The sequence below is a fragment of the Coenobita brevimanus genome, chromosome 47 (assembly GCF_032717465.1).
Source record: "Coenobita brevimanus isolate Jiangsu-jjx chromosome 47, ASM3271746v2, whole genome shotgun sequence".
In the NCBI taxonomy this organism is placed as follows: domain Eukaryota; kingdom Metazoa; phylum Arthropoda; class Malacostraca; order Decapoda; family Coenobitidae; genus Coenobita; species Coenobita brevimanus.
Genome location: NC_137000.1, coordinates 7,992,147 through 8,014,159, shown reverse-complemented (window position 1 = coordinate 8,014,159; position 22,013 = coordinate 7,992,147). Strand labels below are relative to the sequence as shown.

Here is a 22,013-nt window from a genome sequence, read left to right as displayed (position 1 = left end):
ACTGTTACAACAACCATACACAAATATGTGTAGAGTCAGTGTGACAATAACAACACTTAAAAGAACTGTTGTACCTGATACGGGTAAAGTATTACCATTTCAGAACATGAAACACTTTCATTTGTAACCCACACTTGTATGACCTAACCAAGAGTGTTAAGTCAGGAGGGATTATGTCATTTGAGAATATACCAATTACTTAGATAATGCCAAGGAAAATACAGTAGAATCTAAAATTCAGACACCATCTGGTACTGTACTACAAACACCTCACCAAATTTAAGTTGTCCAAACTTAAATGGACTTCTAATGGGGTAAGTTGGTGCTAGCAGTAACAAGTGACAACATAAACAAATAAAGGCTCTTTTGTTCAATTTTCTCATCTCACTCTTTCCCTTTGTATCATACTGCTCATGTTGTTTATAAAGGCTTCAACACGCTTGCATGTGTTGGCCTTGGTCACCATGCCGCTCAATCTCTGACAGCCTCCCATGCCTGGACTTGGGACTGTGCAGGTGGTTGGAGCTGTAGTCTGTCTCCTCCTTTATTTTACCCAATTATGACCCTTCCTTTGAACAAGAAAACAAATCAAACAAAATTATAATATACCACTTCCAATACTACTCTTCCAATATATTAAAAAATGATGAATTACTTGCCAATGGATTATTAATGACAATGTAATCAAGTACAGCAGTCATGTTGTGGCAATATTAAAAAATAAAAAATATTAAATCTGGAATGATTTGTTCAGGTGGAGTATACAAGCACCTCCCAGCTGTTACTTTCAATGTCTGATCACCGATGCTCGTGGTCGTACAGGTATCCACCTCTCGTAATTTTTAGTTATCATGCATTATCTTTTTGCTTTGGCTCTTGTCACAAATATGTGTGTTTGTTGAAGGGGGTGTCTGGCAAGACCCACCATCTCCCTTCATTGTACAGTACATGTATCCTGTATATCTTTACAACAACAAACACTTGAGTCAATCAGCAGTCATTATCCATTTGGTTAGGATCATTTATGTGCCACAATGTCTGATGGCACATAAATAAATTTTGTCCAAAAAAAAAAAAAAAAAAAAAAAAAAAAAAAAAAGCACAGAGTGCACATATCTGGTACCTGCACAACTGCTCACCTAGTGTCTTTATTACATTCATTTTCAATGTTATATTGCCCACATATATTGCAATGTGCAATTCATGGTTCGACAACTTCAGGAAAAATATACTGGTAGGAGAAGGGATCTGTATTTTGTTTCTGTTGATTTGGAAAAGGCCTTTGACCGAGTCCCCAGAGAGGTGGTGAAATGGGCATTGAGAAAGCTTGGCTTGGAGGAGTGGCTGGTTAGGGTGGTTATGGCTATGTATGTAGGTGCCCGCACCCAGGTAAGAGTGAATGGTGATATGAGTGATGAGTTTTCTGTGAATGCTGGTGTGCATCAGGGGTAAGTTTTGAGTCCCATATTGTTTATCATGGTACTTGAAGCCCTCTCATGTGACTTTAGAAACGGACTCCCGTGGGAGATGTTGTATGCTGATGATTTGGTGTCGATTGCAGAGAACGAAAGGGAGGCGGAGGAAAGGTTTAGGAAGTGGAGAGATGGTATGGAGCACAAGGGCTTAAGGGTAAATGCAGATAAAACAAAAGTGATGATATCTAGGGTTGGTGGCTGTACTGTCAAAGATGAGGGAGAGTGGCCATGTGCAGTTTGCCACAAGGACGTGGGAAGTAATTCCATCTTGTGCGGTGTTTGTGATAAATGGGTGCACAAGAGATGTAGTGGTATCAGAGGTAGACTGCGAGATAATGCTGATTTTAAGTATATGTCGTGTCGGGGAGAGCAGGTGGAGAATGTCAGGCGTGAAAAGATTGAACTTGCTGGTGAATCTCTTGAGTGTGTGGAAGAGTTTTGTTATTTGGGAGACATGTTGTGTGCTGGAGGTGGGGCTGGAGCTAGCTCTGTGGCTAGGGTGAGAAGTGGTTGGAAGAAGTTCAGGGAACTGTTGCCTCTTCTGACATTGAAAGGGCTCTCCCTACGTGCTAAGGGGTCTTTGTATGCAGCATGTGTTAGTAGTGTAATACTGTATGGTAATGAGACCTGGGCAGTGAAGGAGGAGGATATTTGCCAGCTCAGACATACAGAAATGACAATGATTAGGTGGATGTGTAGTGCGTCCCTGCGTGCAAGGTCTGGAGGGGCTGGGTTTACGATGGAAGAGTTGAGAGGTAGGATGGGACTGGAGTGTATTGGTGTTGTGATGAGGAGAGATAGATTGAGATGGTTTGGACATGTGGAGAGGATGGGGGATGATAACTGGGTGAGGAAGGTGAGAAGTGTTAATATTGGGGGTGGGGTTGTGAGGGGTAAACCGAGAAAGACATGGGACGAGGTCATTAAGTGTGACCTCAGGGTTAAGGGACTGAACAGGGAGGCTGCAATGGATCGTGCAGCATGGAGAGCCGCCATTAGATGACCAAGGCAGACGCATGCAAGCATGTTGGAGCCTTTAAAAACGAAACAAATATACAATGCTGCTATTCATGTGTTGTTTTGCTGGGGGTAGATCGGGACAGTTTTAATTTCTAGCAGAAAGGATACACAGAATGCACACAATTGGGGCCTCCACATTCATTCACGCAGTGTCTAAGTTTCATTCATTTTCATTCACTCAGTGTCTTACTTTCATTCATTTTTTATATTACTGTATACTGTACAGTATAATGTGCAAAATGCGATGCTGCTCTTTACGTGCTGTTTTGCTGGGGTTAGAGCAGGACTAAATGTCACCACATGCATTCTTGACCTACGTGTGACCAATTCCTTGACCTCATGAACACCTGACACATTATACACCATTAATGATGCAGCTCATGTTTATTTCTGTCTTTACTTAATTACTTTTGAATGACAAAATTCTGACATAAAAATGAATATCATATGAATGTAATGTGAAGCAGTTCTGTAAATCTGATAAAAAAAAAAAAAAAAAAAAAAAAAAAAAAAAAAAAGTAACTCAAGAGTTTACAGTATACAGTAGTGCACCAACTTTCGCTACAGCAGGATTCGCGGAATCCACTTTTGCGGCATGCACCAAATATTCCCTAACTTCCACTTTCGCTTGAAAAAAATCGATTTTTGCGCACAAATTTTGGGTTTGGGACAATATTTTGAACTTTGAATTTCCTGCACCGCCCGCACGCAACCCACCGCCATCTTGAATGACATCATGTCAACACTCCGTCCACCCATTCCCGCCATTGTGTACGAGCGTGCTAGCTCCATTGTGTTGGATTCTCACGGTTCAATGGCCTCTACTATACCTGGTAGTGTGGGGAAAGGGCCTGGTGGTGTGGGGGGAGAGCCTGGTGGTGTGGGGGAGGGCCGGGAGGCAGTGGTGGTGATAAAAAGTGGCCGGGACATTCAAAGTCGGGAGGAAGGCGCCAATACGTCTGGCGTGGCTAAATAAGCCCACCACACGCCTCGGATACTTACCCCCAACATCCATTAAACACCTCAACCTGGTCTCTGTGGTATGTTTCTCCTCATGTAATGTGTACTGTATAGTTTTTATTGTTTGTATCTCACAATGCAATGTACAATAGCGATTTGATGTACTGTATTGCAAGTGAAAATGAAAATCTGATGTTACTTTAGGATAACCGGGAACCAATTAGCCTTTTTGCCATAAAGACAATGCTCCAACTTTCGCTAATTCCACTTTCGCGCATTATTTTTGGACCCAATTAGGCGCGAAAATTGGTGCCCCACTGTACAGCCAGTTCAGCACACAAAAGGGCCATGACTTTTCATCAGATGATTTTTTATGGTGACCTGTGTTTACACTTATCAGTAGCTGCAATTTTTTGGTTCTACATACCCAGACTGTGTTTGTGAACTGAAACAACGCAGTCCTAGATGCATTTTAAATCCCAAACTCCAACTTTGACCTGTAAAAACTCACACGTTTGTGACAGAAATCTGCAAGCTGGTGGATATTTGATGTGACTCGAAAATTAAGCTTCGAAAGTTAACCATGCTAAATTTACATTTCTACTGTACTCATGTCAGTGAAGAGTTTAATAATGATGTTGAGCCCAGAAAGGTCATAATTACCACCACCTACAGACTTGTTTGTGCATAAAACTGATACATGACTTTCTGCAATAAGAGTAATATTGTACTGTACTATTAATCACCTGATTATCAGCTACTGTATTTTACAAGTCAGACAGATGAAGTCTGAAGTGTGTGCTTCAAGAAGGCTAATGGTTCAATATTTAGCTAATAATAAGCTAATTTTCACTGTCATCTATTTCTACTGACAATAATGGACTTTAACAGCATGTAAAATATTGTACTGTGGAGCATTCCCATTTCATTTGAACTACCTCACTTGACAAACCTACTGAACTTTCAAGCCTATCATCCTCAAACTGTTCCAAACCCTTCACTACAGTATGATGGACCCAACACAAAATGGGTTTGTGACAGAAGGGGTGGTTAGGGTTTATTGCTCACGTAAGTAATGCCACTCAGGGATGAGTGAGGCTGGTCACTCTCATCTTAAAAGTCAGAACCAACTTGCCTAGCCCCGGACTACTACGTTCCTCATGGGGCAACGTAGGATTGGATGATGAATGAATGAATATAAAAATTCATTCCCTAAACTATAAAACAGCTTTCTAAAACCAAACTATAACAATCTCAGCTGTATGTACAGCATATATTAAATTATGCATCAGTTCAGGACAACAGTACAGGCAGATCACTCATTAGGCCTCTTCCACACCAAATGCTTGCTGCCTATTGTGGGAGTTTTACGGCCCTGTAACTAATACTAGTGGCCTAATGGAAGCAAGTGGATGCAGGAGAAAACTTCTATGGATTAATGCATTATGGAACAACTGCCCTTGTCAGCAAGTAATTGGTGGGGATATGACCTTAGGCAGTCTCACTCTGTGTTGCTTCAAACAAGAAGTTAGTCTTACAATCTTACAATGAGCTGTATCTGATTTATATAAGACATTATCACTATCACGCATATAGCAAGGTCAGTGTGACTCAAGTGCAGTGTACACCACATACATGTTAGCATTTGTATATATTACAAGTGCAATATTATGTTGTAGATAATATACTCTATCAAATACATTTATGTGAAGCTACAGAAAATAGTGAAAGTTTTTTGGTGTATCAGATAGAGCCAGGATTCCGGGGGCTTGAATGATAAGTGAATGGAAGCGTGGCCCATTGGCGTGGGCAAACTTGGGCTGTTTGGACACTGCTACTCCTCATCCTACCACAGGGTGGAAAAGGATGTCTGGATGATGATGATGATGATGATATGATGATGAGATAATATACCTATTCAAGCAACTGCCTAATGGATGAAATTACTGTACTCTCTCAATACCGTAAAACTGTATTAACATACTCTGCTGATACTTTGGGAGAACTGAAATCTAAGCAAAGATCAATTCCTCATACTGCTAAGATCATAAGGTATCACGATACTTCTTTGAATTGCTGATGACAGAGAACAACTGTGGAATGATGTGAATAAAGCCACAATGGAAGAAAAAAAAGTACTGTACAATTCAGTTCCTTAATACGCGAGTTTCTACAACACGAAATGCCTAGAGCACGATGGGGATGTGAAAAAATTAAATAATTGATAGCGACTGAGATGGTTTTAAAAATGGGAAATCGGGACCAAAAAGTGAGCCAAATCCGGTGTCGTGCTGCAGAGCACAACCCACCCTTGTAGAATACGTAAGGAAATGACGCGGGTCATAATGTCACAAGCCATGGCCATGTATAGTGAAGATCTACTGATCTGAAATGTGAACAAAATCCAGACAGCTTTTGACGTGTTTAGAGATAAAGTGACAATGAACGAAAACTGTAAAGTGAGAGCTCAAGCTGTTCTGGATGCCACAGAAAACTGCCTCTGTTACTACCAAGACAGGCAAGCCAAGGAAGTGAAATGAAGGCATCAGACTGTGATTGCCACCTTCTTTACTCCATCACAACAAGAAAAAGATCCAGAGCCCTCAACATCAGCTGAGGATGAGGACGATGGTGCATCTGCTGTGTATGCCTTGGACTCTGAGGGGTTCATGACTGATGTGGAGTGTGTTGGTGGTGCTGATGGTGTCATGGAGTCAGGTGGTGTGAAGGGTGCTGGGGCCAAGGCACTGTAACTGCTTCACCCTGCCTTGGAACCCTATCTCTTCAAGTCAACTAAGCCTTTCCTGCATAGATTTTATAGTAAGGGGCTATTGTGGGGGTTATACTTATTGTGTATGTGTTTAGTGTCCCATAACACACAAGAAAAATGATAGACTATGGGCCAAAGTGGTGACTTTTGAGGTGGCCATGCCACTTGATAAAATTTTTCCCATAAGGTATGTTATTTGTAAAGCATGAAATTTCTAGACAGCAAAGTATTCTACCATCCAAATTCTTGAGTATTATGTGTATGGACTGTAGTATGTAAAAAGAACAGGTTAAATTAAGATAGGGAACAGAGGTTGTTCAATATCTAACAGTGATAGTGGAGTAGCAATGAAGTATAAAGAGAAGACTGGGAAGATGGTGCTCCAGAAAAGTGCCCTGAAAGAAGCAATAGAAATGGAAATGGGGCTACAAGGGTATGAAAGAGTTTTACAAAATGCAGGATGGGAATGTATGACACTTATATAGTAAGTGATGACTGACAAAATAACTTTACAGTTGCCAATTGGTGAAAGAAACAAGCACCGACCTTCAGTCTCACAAACAAGTCTTTGGTTCCAAGTGGCTTAATTCAGAACTGTATTATATATGAAAAATAACTAGATACTTTCACTAGGTAAGACAGTACATAAAACAGCCTCATATATACTGGGGCTGGGGACAGAAGAATAGGAAAGGATATGAGATCAGAGTATGGTATGTAATGTAAAAGATGATAAAGAAGATAACTAACATAACTACAGAAAAAATAATATATTTAGGTACTATTACTACCAATGAGGCCCATTTGTGCTTAAATCCAAGTGTACTTGGGGAAAAATAACTAGATACAGGCACACAGATGCAACTGGTTAAGTAAAATCCCATCACTTGGAGGGGTATTGTATCTTGGGGTAGATCTAATACTGTATCTTCATTCTTTCCTCTTCCTTCTGCCTGGGGATGACTCTACACTGAATGACAAACCAAATGGTTTCCTGTATACCAGGAAACCATTTACTATGCTGGCTAGTAACCATAAAACCAAATTTTGGTGCCTGGTGGTTTAGTAGGTAATTACGGCGCTCCAATCAGATTGAGCCAGTGAAGGTTTATATCCAAGGAATGGTTGGGGTTTATTGCTCACATGCCACTCAGGGATGAGTGAGGCTTGTCACTCTCATCTTAAATGTCAGGGCCAACTTGCTTAGCCCCGGGCTCCTACATTCCTTGTGGGGCATCGTAGGATTAGATGATGGCTGGATGTAAAGTACAGTAATCCCTCGTTATACAATGAGGTTCCATTCCTGAAAGCCCCATCGTATGGCAATCCATCATATAGGAAGCCCATTATAACAATGAATCAATGGGGATACGTTCCCAGACCTGCATAAACTCTCACATACACACACCTAAGCACTCACATACATGAAATATTTTTATGTTTAAACATTTAAAGTAACACATTAATAGTGAATAAAGAGGAAAAAAACATGAAAACTACAGTATACAGTAGTTCTTACCTTTACTGATGAAAGTAGGGTTGTTGATGTGGTTCCTAAACAATCTGCCATGAAGCCGACAATTCCCCGTCAAAATATGGACGATTCCCCATCAGGACAATTCCCCGTCATTCTATAAATATACTTAATATTGATTGATACTTTAATAACTAATTTTCACGGGGATCTACCAAAGTCTATGTTCATTCAACAGCATAAGCTTTGGATGTCATTTATAAGTTGCACTTTTAGACAATAATTATTTCTACCTTGCTGTAGTTGACTTTGACTTATGTTCTAGCATCACCCATAGCTGTCTTCATTAATTTTCTTTGGTGCTACAACATCCTGGGTATATTTTAAAAACACTTTGAAGAGGTACAAGTACAGTATTGAAAAACTAGTGTACTTGCTAAATAAACTATGTAAATAGACGACAGGGAATCATCCTGACAGCTAAAAGTCCTGATGGCGAATTATCTTCTTATTACAGCATTGTGATGGCAAAATGACCTGACAGCGAATTGTCCCGAAACCTTTATAGAGCCATAATATGAAGATTATTCGTATAATTCCAAAGTCCGATCAGCGAAGTTAAGCAACGTTGGGTCTGGTTAGTACTTGGATGGGTGACCGCCTGAGAACACCAGATGCTGTTGGCATCCCTACGTGTCAAGTGGGGTTGGTGGAGGATTAGTGCCCCTCCCTGTAAAACAATTACGGTAACTCTAAGCCATTGGCCACCCCGTCTGGGATACAGGGCGTCTGGCAATGAATGAATGATGAATGTCAATCGTTCACTTAATGTCATTGGGCATTTATATAAATGCCAATGTCTTGTATGTAGCCTTTTGTTAGGATGATGGAACGATCGTAAATCGCCTGATTCACGTTTCAATATATTTATATTTTTTCAATTAATACCCATTATTTGATGCCATATTTTATATTTATTATAAAAACAATAAACCACCATCACTTTTATAACTTTTGTAATTCAAAAACTAGTGTACTTGCTAAATAAACTGATATGTAAATAAATGACGGGGAATCGTTCTGACGACAAATTGACCTGACAGCAAATTGTCCCAACTCCGAGGCTAAGGGACAATAAGGGCCTCACAGCCCTCATTCATCACTGTCAGAACTGGCTGGCTGGGCAGGGCTGGCTGATGAGGCTGGACCAGTGGAAGAGTGTGTGTTGTCCAGTGACGACCGTGGGGGACTTTTTTTTTTTTTTTTTTTTTTTTTTTTTAATGTGTCTGACTCTGGGCATAGGCTTCACACCCTGCTATCAAGGCCCAGCAGTCCTCCTACATACCATACACCTCTACATGTCACCACTTCGGCGCTAACACCCACCGTCCATATTGAATACGTGCTAGGGCTGTCTCATACAGGACTGGTGTATAGGTATTAGCGGGGGTATTTTTTACGACATGTCGGCGGGTCTTCTGGTAGATCAGTAAAGCCTCATTTAATGAAATTCAAATCCTTAAACTGTTCCCTGCCCCAGCCGGGATTTGAACCTGGGTCCGTTAGGACCGCACGCCACCTCTCTACCGATTGAGCCACCACTGTTCACTGAGACATGGATGATCCATCGTTGTAGCAAATCGTCCCCACTGTATAGTAAGCGTAGGGTACTAAAATGTCGACACTGTATAAGCGAAATATCATATAAAGAGGCATCATATAACGAGGAGTTACTGTATAGGGATGCATTTTTGAGCCTTGGGTTTCCCTTCCAACCAAGTCCTAAACCCACTCAAATGAGTCCAAAAACAAGTTAGCTAACCTAAACCCCCCAATAGCTTTAAAACAAGCTAAACTAAGCCTAAAAGCAGTTTATAACTCACCTAAACCCAAAAATAAAATCTATATCATCAAAAATAAGTCTAGAAAAAATCAAACTTAGTAAACTGTACCTCAAAATGACAATGTTCACCCCACCTATGACTAAAACACATTAATCTAAGTCTAAAAATGGTTTATAAATCAACCTAAACAAAATTTAAGTCTCAAAAAAAAAAAATAATAATAATGATAATTATACCGGGGTTTGGCCATCGTTCGGGGGAGTAGGGTGGTATTTATACTCCCGTCGCTATGCCGGGTATCGCATCTAAGGGTATTGTATATCGGGGTCTGCCTGTACAATCACTTGGTAAGACAGTAAATAAAACAGCCTCATATATAATGGGGCTGGAGATACAAGGGAATGAGAGGATATGAGATCAGAGTAACGTATGTAATGTAAAAGAAGACAGGCACGATAACCAACATACCTACACAAAAATATGATACATACTATTAATACCAAGAGGCTCATTTGGGTTGAAATCCATAAGTAGTTGGGGTTTGTTCCACATATAATGCCACTAAGGAAAAATGACTAGTCACTTTTGCCTTATATGTCTCGACTAAGCAGTCTAGTACGGGGTCCTATGCTTCTGACAGAACAATAAAAAGTGAAGTAACAGAAGAGAATTAACATAAACACTGTATGATACATTTTATCTGAACATAACATTCTGAAAGGATAATTGGTACAGACATAGTCATACGAGGCAGGGGACCAGGGGAGGGCAGGACAAGGATTTTTTTTTTTTTTTTTTTTTTTTTTGAGGGGGGGGGGTCAAAAGCAGATTTTTCAAGGCAGATCTTTCTAATGGTGAACTACTACTGTACCTATATTATGGTCAAGGCTATTGAAATCCCTGCAACATTAAACAACTGTTCTCCTTAATGTGTGCATGTAAACTGATATGCTTTTGGTTTGATCCATACAAATCACTATCAATTTTCATGTTAACATAAATCTGAATATGAGATTTTAAACATAAGAATTATAGGTACTTACACATAAATTATTCTTCATATACAGGGTGGTTCATGTATAAGCCCCTTTTCCAATTTGCCAGGGTATTACCATTGTGTTGCAGGAACACCTCAGCAATATCAATGCCAACCCTGCATCATTTGTCAATTTCTTACTCTCACCGCCACAAAAACACCCTCACACCAACAGAATGCACGACATAAGGTACCGTCAAGTGAATTTCTAGTGCAGTGCAGTTTACAGACCACCCTGTACAGTATACTCATATATTCATGTGCTATGCATTAGTAGTAATATTTTTTGGAGAACAGAGCAACTTATGAAATTTTCAGGGCAATGTCCTGCTAGTCCCCCAGTGAAAGGTCTTTTTGTACACTTATGGATAGACAGAGAGAAAGCGATGAATACAGATGACCTGGAGACTTGTAATGGCCCCACATAGGCAGAGAGAAAGAGAGAGAGAGAGAGAGTGTACAGACGGTTTGAAGACTTGTAATGGCCCCTGAATGAATGACAAAAAACAAACAATAAACAAAGAAAAGATTATATGCTAGAGTATCAGGTATCTCCAAATGTGACCAAAGCCATCTGATGATGGATAACATATAAACTACAATGTATTACATGTTACAATGTACTAAATAAGTTAGCAAAACACATATGAAGATAATGTAAAAACAGTACACAGTGTAAAAACAGTACATAATCCTCATTCAAAGTTGTTTCATCATTAAACTGATGTTGAATTGGATTGTTCACAAACTCAGGAGTTGCCAGTGATCACCAGGTAATTTAATTAAGAACTCAGTCAATTACTCCAAGCTCGTGCAGCCATATATTTTCTAAAATCCCTTCCATTATTTTTGGTGATGAAGAGTACGTAAATTCTTCAATACTGTAATGATTGGTTATTATACCAGTTTTTTTTATATACAATTTACTATGAAAAATACTGCAAAGCAGTCATTAGAATGCATAAAATGACAGGTGATCTGTTAGCATTTATCATGTAATATTAGAAGTCTCACTGCATATTTAATTTGAAACACTTACCATTTGTGGCAGGTGAGGGCACTCACCATCCACTCACTCGATGTACAGTAGTGTTGCTCTCGGGTGTCTGCCCTTTCCTCTCCATCCTTCTTTCCTTCCATTCTCTTCTGTCTTTCTTTCCTTCATTCTTTCCTTGTCCTTCTACCTATGGGTGACTTTACACTCCCTTTTCTGTCTTTCTTTCCTTCCTTCTTTCCTCTTCCTTCAGCCTGTGCGTGACTCTACACTGAGTGACAAGCCAAATGGTTTCCTGTACACCAAGAAACCATTGCTACGCTGGATGGCAACCATAAAACCAAATTTTGGCACCTGGTGGTTTAGTGGGTAATTATTGCGCTCCAATTGGACTGAGCTGGTGAAGGTTTATATCCAAGGGGTGGTTGGGGTTGGTTGCTCATGTAATGCCACTCAGCGATGAGTGAGGCTGGTCACTCTCATCTTAAATGTCGGAACCAACTGCCTAGCCCCGGGCTCCTACGCTCCTCATGGGGCAATGTAGGATTGGATGGATGGATGAGCACTTACCATTCAGTTATCAAAGTGATTAATGTTTCATCTGGGAAATGCTGAATAGAATGTACCAAATATATATTATAAAAAAGGCACAATTTATGAAGGCAAATTCATGCGAAGACAAAGCTGCGGAATGAATTCGCAAGTACTGATGTTTCCAGGAAGATGATCACAAAACGGCTTGGGAATGTGCATACAATCTTTGTCCGATTCCCATAAATATTTTGCAGTCAAATGACTTCATGTCAGTTTTATATATAAACATATATGTCTGAAGGTTTTATTTAAAACTGTAACGAAAGACATGACTGGAATGTAAGTAATCGGTTTTAATCTACGAAGAATATTTGTCCCAAAGTTTAGACGGATAGTTTACTTAGGTTAGTGACTCCCTTCAACTTTATTGCACTGAAACTTCTTTTCCTCATTTTATTGAGTAAATATGTTCATAAAGTTATGTTTACGAACAAAGTGGTAAATGAAACACTTACGAAACAACAGTTTAGTTTACCACATTTTCATTTTACATATTAAGTTATCAGGTGACAACTGGCAACTTTTGAGCATTTGTGAACACTCCTGTTAAGGGTTCTAGAGCTGTTTGTGATTCATGAAAATGGCATGTTATGTTAAAAAAAATAAATAAATAAAAAAAGGAGTTTGCATTTACTTCAGTTCATGAACCACAAGCACATCCCATTTAAAGTTATTTAATTTAACGCAGCATTATGATCCAGACATCAAAAACTCTAAATGAGGACCAACTGTTTGCTGGTATTATTATTTGCTTTTCATTCATACTGGAATTATTAATACTGTTGTAGTCCTACCAACAGCCATACCACAGGAAGGGCATCACCTCTTGTTTAATCAGCTGTCCTAGAAATTCTTCTGAAGAACAGTTTCCTTTTTGCCCATGAGAAGTGCGAACACGATGGCAGCTATCTTCTCATAGCAGACAAACATGAGTGCAGCTGTCAGCACTGTCTGCAGCAGCTTGGCCTCCAGACCTTTGAAGAGACCCTGCACACCATGCCTCCTGGGCAATAGACGTGTGGTAGAAATGGCATTAGAATCACCAATTAGTACAAAAACTTTCGATACTAAAGTCAAAGGTTGGCAAAACTAGTTATCACAAGATAATAATAACTTCATAATAATACACCTAACCTTTTTTCTCACCCATGGCTAGGGTAATGTTGCATCTGGAAAATAAACGCAAAATAATGCATGAAAGTGGGAAACTCCTCATGGGGCAACGTAGGATTGGATGATGGATAGATGGATGGATGTGGGAAAACTATCAACAGCATTCCCAGTGAAATGGACTAGACACTTCGTTTCCTTTAGTTTTGTTTATAAAGGCTCCAATATACTTGCATGCATCAGCCTCAGTCACCTAGTGGTGGCTCTCTATGCTGCTCAAACTCTGACAGCCTCCCTATTCAGTCCCTTATTCCTGAGGTCACATCTATTACCTCATCCCAGGTCTTCTTAGGTATGCCTCTCACAATCCTGCCCCCAGAGTTCTTACACCAGCCGCCATGGACACTGGGAGTACCTTGCGTGTGCCTGTTGCCGAGTTTTTGTTGTTCTCTAGTGTTGTGCTACAAGCTCCAAAAGCTTACACAGTGCCTCCCAAGTGCATCCTTACCCCTGCAAAAGCAGTGCCTGCCATGAATGCACGTATGCCTATTTCTGTAGCCACAAAAATGGAAATTGTGAATCATCACAAGCATGGTGAGCCAGTGTCCAGCTTGTGTTATGCCTTTAACCTCTTGTCTTCCACAACATGCACCATACTTAAATAGTGTGGATAAGGTGGGAAATGACAGCAGGCACAGCATGGGTGCAGGCAACTTGTTCCTGTGATGATGTAATGTAGAAATTGGAGCAGCTGCTAACAATGTGGTTGCAGAATGAGAATGCAGGCCACACTGCACTATCAAAGTCTCATGCAAGAAATGACACACAGATTGTGGCACAAATGCAAAGCTGAACATGATGTACGCCCTGCTGTGGGTGAAGGTGTTAGGGGAAGAGCTGCCGCCAGCCAAGGAGCTTACCAAAAAGTGCTTGGCAGACATCATAAACTCTGACAAACACATGGCTGACCTAGCCATGGACAATGACCTGCACATGGATAGAGCCCTGGAGTGCAAGGCCAAGCTAATGGAGGCAGTGAGTGCATACAAGGAGCTTTACCTACAAAAAAGGGCCAAGGCATTACAGACAACGTTCGAGCAGTTCTTCACGTCACAACGACAGCTGCCACCTGAACCAAGCCACCCACTATTCGCGAAGAAACATCACTGTCGCAAACTCTGGCCTCAAAGTGCAATGGTGTTGTCTTTGAAAGAAAATCTGTTGCATGGAGCAAGTCCTTGTCATCCTTGGCTGATGCCACATCTCCTATCAATCTGTCTCCTCCAGCCACACAGGCTCTTCAAGTCAAAGGCACTCAGTTTCCATTCTCTCCAGACCCTGATGAACCTCTAAAATTGCCCCAGGAAGTGGAGGCTCTCTAAACATCTCCAGCATGTGAGGGGGGAAAGGGAGATCTTTAGCCATTCCATAACGCTGCAACCACTGTTTTCTCTCTTGTGCCTGGGTGAGAGATAATGTGGCCAGCCCTAGCGGTAGTGGAGAGACTTAGGGGTGGCTCAACCAGACAGCACTTGTACTACCATACAAGTAAGTTTACATACTTTATTCATGCTGTTTCCTCCTTCAATTTGCTTCCAGAATCATAACTGTGCATTACAGTATTACAGGGTATATGAGTATTATTGGTGTGAAGAGGGTGTTTGTAATCTTTATTCTTTTGTAGAATTACCTGGACCTGGGCTGGTGAGGGTCAGTTAACCCTCAGACTTACCAATGACGACCTGGGTCGTCACGTGTTTGTCAATCTCTGACGTCAGTATGACGACTTTGCCCGTCAACCGATGTAATCTCTAAAGAAATATTTAGGGAGTCGTCATTTTTGTTGGATGACGGGCAAAAGTGGGCAAAGTTAAGCCTGCCACAGCTGGTGCATGCATGTTTACTTGGTTTGCTTGGTTCAGTGTGGTGTGAGGTTCCTCACAGGTAGGATGTACACCCCTTGACCTCCCGTCGAACACTTATGTTCCTTTTTCTCGCATATGTTTGTGACATTATTATTTAAGAAAATACAACAAATTATGCACTATTGGAAAGGAAATTTATTCTGCTACATATTGAATCAAAAAATATTATTACCTCTTGAATAGTTTTTTTTGGCGAGTATTTTTTTAAAGGACGGTGTAAAACTTTAGCATGTCAGCTAACTTCAACTCACTTTTTTTGCATTTTATTTTGTATACATTGTCTTCTTGGACAATGTATGACAGAGCAAAAGTCTTCATCTTCAAAATTAGACCAAGTGGCCATTCTATGATGAATAGTAACTTTCCTACGAGCATTAGAAGTAAAATATCTCTACATGACTGTTCTGAAACCTCTCAAGCGAGAGTTACGCACACAGCCAGAATTTACGCTCCTCCCTTCACGGGATAGGGTTAATCTAACTTGACTTTTCCCACAAGTTATGTACAGTACTCCATTATACATGTTTTTGGTGTCTGAGCATTCCTCCTTTAACATACTCTACTAATATAACAGAACCTGCCTGTTGTTCAATTCAAATCATATTGTTAATGAAAGTGCCAACATGCTTGCATGCGTCATCCTCAGCCACCTAATGGCAGCTCTCCATGCTGCTCAATGTCTAGAAGTCTCCATATTCAGTCCTTTATCCCTGGGGTCAAACTCTATAACCTCATCCCAGGTCTTTTTCGGTCTGCCTCTTGAAACCCTGCCCCTGATGTACACACTTCTCCCCTTCCACATCCAACAGTCATCCTCCATCCTCTCAATATGTCCAAACCATCTCAATCTACCCCTCCTCGTCACAACATCAACATATTCCAGTCCTATCCTTCCTCTCAACTCCTCAGTTGTAATCCTAGGCCCCCCCCCTCACCTTGCATTCAAGGAAGGACTTCACATTCATCTAATCATTGTCATTTTTATATGTTTAAGCCTACAAATATCCCCTTCCTTTACTGTGCAGGTCTTACTACCATACAGCATCACACTCATAACACATGCCGCAAAGATCCCTTGGCACAGATGAATAGCCTTCTCTCAATGTTAGGAGAAGCAACAGCTCCTTGAACATCCTCCAACCACTCCTTACCCTAGTCACAAAGGTAACTCCAGTTCCATTTCCAGCATATAAAATATCCCACAAATAACAAAACTCCTCCACACACTCAAGAGACTTTCCAGCAGGATCAATTCTTTCTGTCTGACAATATCTACATTCTCTCTCCAACACACCACACACACACAATCAGCAATATTTTGCAGTCTATCTCTAATACCACTACATATCTTATGCACCACCAACTTATTACAAACACTGCATAAGATGGAGTTACTCCCCACACTCTTGTGGCAACCTGCACATGGTCACACTCCTTCTGTTTTGACAGTACCGCCACTAGCCCCAAATATGAACACTTCTGTCTTATCTATACTTACTTTCAAACCCTAGTTCCCCATTCAATCTCTCCATTTCCTAAACCTTTCCTCTGTTTCCCTTTCACTCTCTGCAATAAACACCAAGTATCAGCATAAAACATCTCCCATGGGAGTCCATTTCTGAAGGCAGGTGAGAGTTTAGGCACCATGACAAACCATAAGGTGCTCCAGACTGACCCCGATGCACGACAACATTCATGGAAAACTCATCGCTCAAATCTCTGTTCACTCTTGCCTGAGTGTGCACACCCACATACATGGCCATAACCACTCTAACCAGCCACTCCTCAGTCCCAAGCTTTCTCACTGCCCACTCTACCACCTCCCTAGGGACTCTGTCAAAGGTCTTCTCCAAATCAACAAAAGCAAAGTACAGCTCCCTATCTTTCCTCTTTTTCCTGAAGCTGTTGGACAATGAAGATGCCATCAATGATCGCTTTGCCTGGTGTAAACCCAAACTACATCTCTTCAATGTTCACTCTTTCCACTATTAGACAATGAATTTGGCACCAGTTGTCCTTTTGCCTTGTGTTATCCCAAACTCCATCTCATCAATTTTCATTCTCCCCATTACCATACCTTCTAGGACTATCTCCATTACCTTCATTATCAGGTCGAAAGTTTTATGCCTCTATAATTTTCTCTTTCCAGGGCATCACTCTTCCCCCTGTACACATTTACAATCACACTCTTCAGCCAGCCATCTGAGCTAAAATCATCATCATCATCATCCAGACCTTTCCCACCCTAGGGCTGGGTAAGGTGAAGCAAAGTCCACACAGCCAAAGTATGCCCATTCAATGGGCCATGCTTCCATTCGCTCATCATTCAAGCTCTCGAAATCTTGACCCCATCAGACAGACCAAACAAAATTTCACCACATTCTGTAGCTTCACATACACCTACCTGGTAGAGCCAATCCAAATGCTGTTATGTTAAAAAAGGGGTCCCAAATCCCTGGCTATGAGCTTCTCCGCACAAAATTCATCCATCCAGCTCGGTCTCTTGTCAGTCCCTTAGTCTCACCAACTTCCATACTCTCTTCCTCACACACACTCATCCACCACATACCTCCACGTTCTTCTTGGCCTACCCTACCTCCTCCCCCCTTCAAATTCGCTCAGACATACTTTTTTCACCACTCTATTGTCTTCCATTCTTTCCATATGACCAAACCATCTCAGTACACTTTCCTGGATTCTGGTGTCCACAAGACTTCCTCACTTTGCATCTCTCACATATCACATTATTCAGTATCCTATCCACTCCCTGTACTCCACAGACATTCCTCAGCAGTCCCATCTCCATTGCTCTTACTCTTGCCTTCTCATTTTCATGCCACACCATGGTCTCACATCCAATTGTTTAAGCTGGCACTAGCACTCCATGTAAGCCTCGTGCAGTTGCAACACTCAAGCCTCTGTTTCTTATCAAGACCTTCATAGCACCAGCTACTTTCCTTCCTTGTGTCACTCTACTTTCCACTTCTTTTGCACATTTTCCTTTCATTTCTATCACTGTACCCATGTATTTGAACTCTCTCACCAATTCGTCTCTCTCCATTCACTGTAACATCATACTGGGAGTTACCTTCTGTCTCAATAACTATCACTTTACTCTTTTCTACATTTACTCTCAAGACATGATGCTCACAGACATCTACAAAACTCTGCACTAGTCAGCCAAGCTCTTGTTCGGTATTTGCAAGCAGCACTGCTTCATCAGCATACAACAAATATGAGATATTTCATCCATCACCATTTATTATCAACTCCATCACTCTCACCATTACTCGTGTTTTTACTTCTCTCACCACCTCATCCACAAAATATACTGAACAACCATGGGGTCATCATGCAACCTTGTCGCACACCTACACTGACTGCGAACCATTCACTTAGATGCCCGTTTACCCTTATACATGCCTCACTACCATCTTAAAAACTCTTAATGACACTTAGCAGCTTACCATCTACACCATACATGTGCAAAATATTCCACAATCCTTCACCGTCTACTTTGTCGTATGCTACTTCCAGATCCATAAATGCCATAAACAACTTACTGTCTTTCTCCCACACCATCTCCACTATCTATCTCACTGCAAATATTTGGTCTACACATCCTCAGCCACTTCTAAAGCCACCCTGTTCATCACTCACTTGGACTTCTGATATCTCTCTTACTTTCTCTATAATATTTCTGCCATATACCTACAACACTTAATAGACTTATGCCACGATAATTCTTGCACTCACTTTGCTCACCTTTACTTTTGTACTGGGGTGCAATCACCGCTTTTTTCCACTCTACTGGCACAGTTTCACTCACCCATGTCTGCTTAAATTTCTCAACAAGCACTTCACTCCACTCTCCCCACTACTCTTAATCATCTCTGCATAAACCTCATCAACCTCAGCTGCTTTCTCATTTTTCATCATCTCTGTATACACCTCATCAACCCCAGCTGCTTTCCTATTTTTCAGCCGCTTCACAGCATTCTTCACCTCTGCAAATGTCATGTTACCTGGCACTGCATTCCTTCTCTGTACACCCCCCGAACCAATCACATAACAGTAGCTTTGCTCTCTCCATTCCCATTCATCAGACTTTCAAAATATTCTTTTCATTTAGTCCTTACTTCATCCCCATGGGTTAACATCCTTCACACTTCTACATTTCTTTCCACTGTCACTTCTACATTTCTTCACCTCTTTCTAGGAAAACTTCCTGTTTTCAGAGTAATTTGCATTCATTTTTCTTCCTAGATCATCACTTACCTCCTCCTTTTTCCTCTCCACTCATATATAATCAGATTTATCAAATCCGTAACTAAACCCACTCCTTTATCTCCTGCCTTCAACATTTGGATAGTTAACCCAGACACACCCGCTGCCTTCCCCAACTACATCCTCCCTATTCCCCTACTCACAGTAGCAGCATCAATCAAATGGGCAACACACTGAGAAAATGGGGGTTCAGTGATAAGAATAAAGGTTGGTTACATCTAAAACACACACATGATAGGACCTCCATGCTTACCCAGTATGTGTTCGTACAGTATTGTAACCAGTATAAGAAGACATTCAATAAACTAGGAGTACCATGAAAACCAGTCCTGTGTATGTAGGGATACTGGTGTTGTGAGGACGGATAGATTGAGATGGTGTGGCATGCTGAGAGTATGGAGGATGACAGTTGGGTGTGGAAGGTAAAAGGTGTGAATGCTGACGGCACGGCTGTGAGAGGCAGACCAAAAAAGACCTAGAACGGGGTAGCAGAATGTAACTTCAGAGATCAGAGACTGAAGAAGGAGACTGCCAGAGATTGAGCAGTGTGGAGAACTGCCATTAGGTGACCCAAGGCTGACTGTGCAAGCATGCTGGAGCCTTTATAAACAATAAAAAAACTGACAGACCATGACATAATATCTCTCTTCTCTTCTCCCTCTATTTTTCTCCCATTTTCCTCTTCCTCTTTTCTTTTTTCTTTCCTTTCCTTCTTCTGTTACTTCTATCTCTCTATCTTATTCATTTTTGGGTCACATCCAATGGTTATAAAAGAAATCAACAGAGAGAAAGAAAATTAAAGTGGAAAAATACAACTTGTATCCCCTCACCAGTGAGGAGATAATGTTTACTTAAGCTGACATGGGCAATTTTGGCCTCCATGCAGCTGACATAAGCATTAACTCTCTCTCTCTCTCTCCAGTGGTGGCAGTGCATGTGGGGTGAAATTTTTGAGTATATAAGGGCCCTCTGAGATTTTTCCTGAAGAATAAGATTGATGATGATGATGTGGGGGAATCCTAGCACACTGATCCCATGTGTAAATACTTTTTTTATTTTTTTTTATAGTATATAAAAATACATGAACTGAACTTGGTAAGGTACATTCATTTGCTGGTTCCAGTAATAATAATAATACTGCCCAATAAAAGTAGAATATATTCGATTCTCAATTACATGCATGGATACACACTATCAGCACTGCTATACAAAAACAAAATAAAGGAGAAGAAAATGAATCATGTACAATCCAAGTCTAAAACATATTCTGGTTATCTGTATGAGTCTGTCCATATGGTGCCAAAAATGAACCAGAGCCATCTGTGAGCCAGAATTTCAAGTTACAAGTAAAGCTGCCAGAAAATTGTATTTTCGTGATGATACAATAATGAGGATTGTGATTTTCGGGCTTCCCAGGGAATTCGGTTAAACTCGGTCATCTACTGTGACATAATGATGCATGCCTGGCAATGCACAGACGGACATGAAAGTTGACAGGAAAATAAATGACTCCAGAAATTATACACTGCAACTGGAACTGCAACAATGCAGCATTAACAGAATATAAGCAGGCAGCAGACAGGTGGTTACCATCAACCTTGAAAGATTCTTTGGAGTGCAATGTGGCTACAAGCTGCACAACTAGCCACAAAAATCATCACTCTAGGGCAGGAATTCTGCCACAAATACATAAAATCAGTTTTTATATACATCAGATTTCTTCTTCCTCACAGTTTTTATTAACTTTTGGATGGTACTTAGCCAATTCTGGCACTTGGATTAGCTTCTGTTCCATAGAAAATATTAACTGTACCATGGGCAGCTTCATTATGGGGAACTGTTAAACATGATGCATAGTATCATTTGACTGACTAACTGAAAAGGTCATGGATATAGAATTTTACTCTTAAGCCTCACCTGACTATATACAGCATGATGGGGATGAGCCCAGCCTTCTGTGGCAGTCCATCGAAGGTGTGACCATGCTGCAGGGTAATTGTAGGGTTAGGTGAGACTTTACTTTGTGCAGTAACAGTTTCATGGCCAAAGAAGCTGACACATCACTGACAAAGTAACAGGGTACTTGGGAGAAATAGCAAGATAAATCAGTCTCAGCACTACGTGGCTTACTATTTAATGTCCAGTCTACAGAAGTACTGTCACTAACTGCCTCCTTTACTTAAAGCAATCTATCCATCATCCAGGGCACTATTCAACATGCCAATCACTCTCTTTCTCTTTAATGTTCTTTCTCATTTATGTACCATTCCATCATCCATACTTTTACATTACTGTACTACTCCTGGACACTTACAACTTAGTTGGTCCCTCAAGCATCCTAATCTGATTCTACAATCTATCTCAGACTAATACCCTATATTGTGACAAGAGATGAACAGCTTCAATTCTCTTTTCTTGAACACCAATGCCTAACTTCCTTAACATGTGTTAAAAAAGCATACTAGTCAATTACAGGTAGCTATGTCATCAGCTTTCTCCAGGTTCACAAAGGTGGTATACACTT

The 22,013-nt window shown here is 40.8% G+C and overlaps 1 protein-coding gene across 1 annotated transcript in view; it reads right to left on the bottom strand.

Annotated features, from left to right (window-relative positions):
- Window positions 1–2,741: 2,741 nt before the first annotated feature.
- The window catches only part of PMP34 (Peroxisomal Membrane Protein 34), a 55,580-nt gene continuing 36,308 nt past the window's right edge, over window positions 2,742–22,013 (bottom strand). Inside the window, exons 7-9 of the mRNA XM_080271665.1 lie at window positions 21,407–21,474; window positions 12,991–13,170; window positions 2,742–2,842 (exon numbers count right to left, since the gene is read on the bottom strand). Of these exons, the coding sequence (XP_080127791.1) occupies window positions 13,011–13,170; window positions 21,407–21,474 (228 nt within the window). The 3' untranslated portion in view covers window positions 2,742–2,842; window positions 12,991–13,010. The remainder of the gene's footprint in view (window positions 2,843–12,990; window positions 13,171–21,406; window positions 21,475–22,013) is intronic.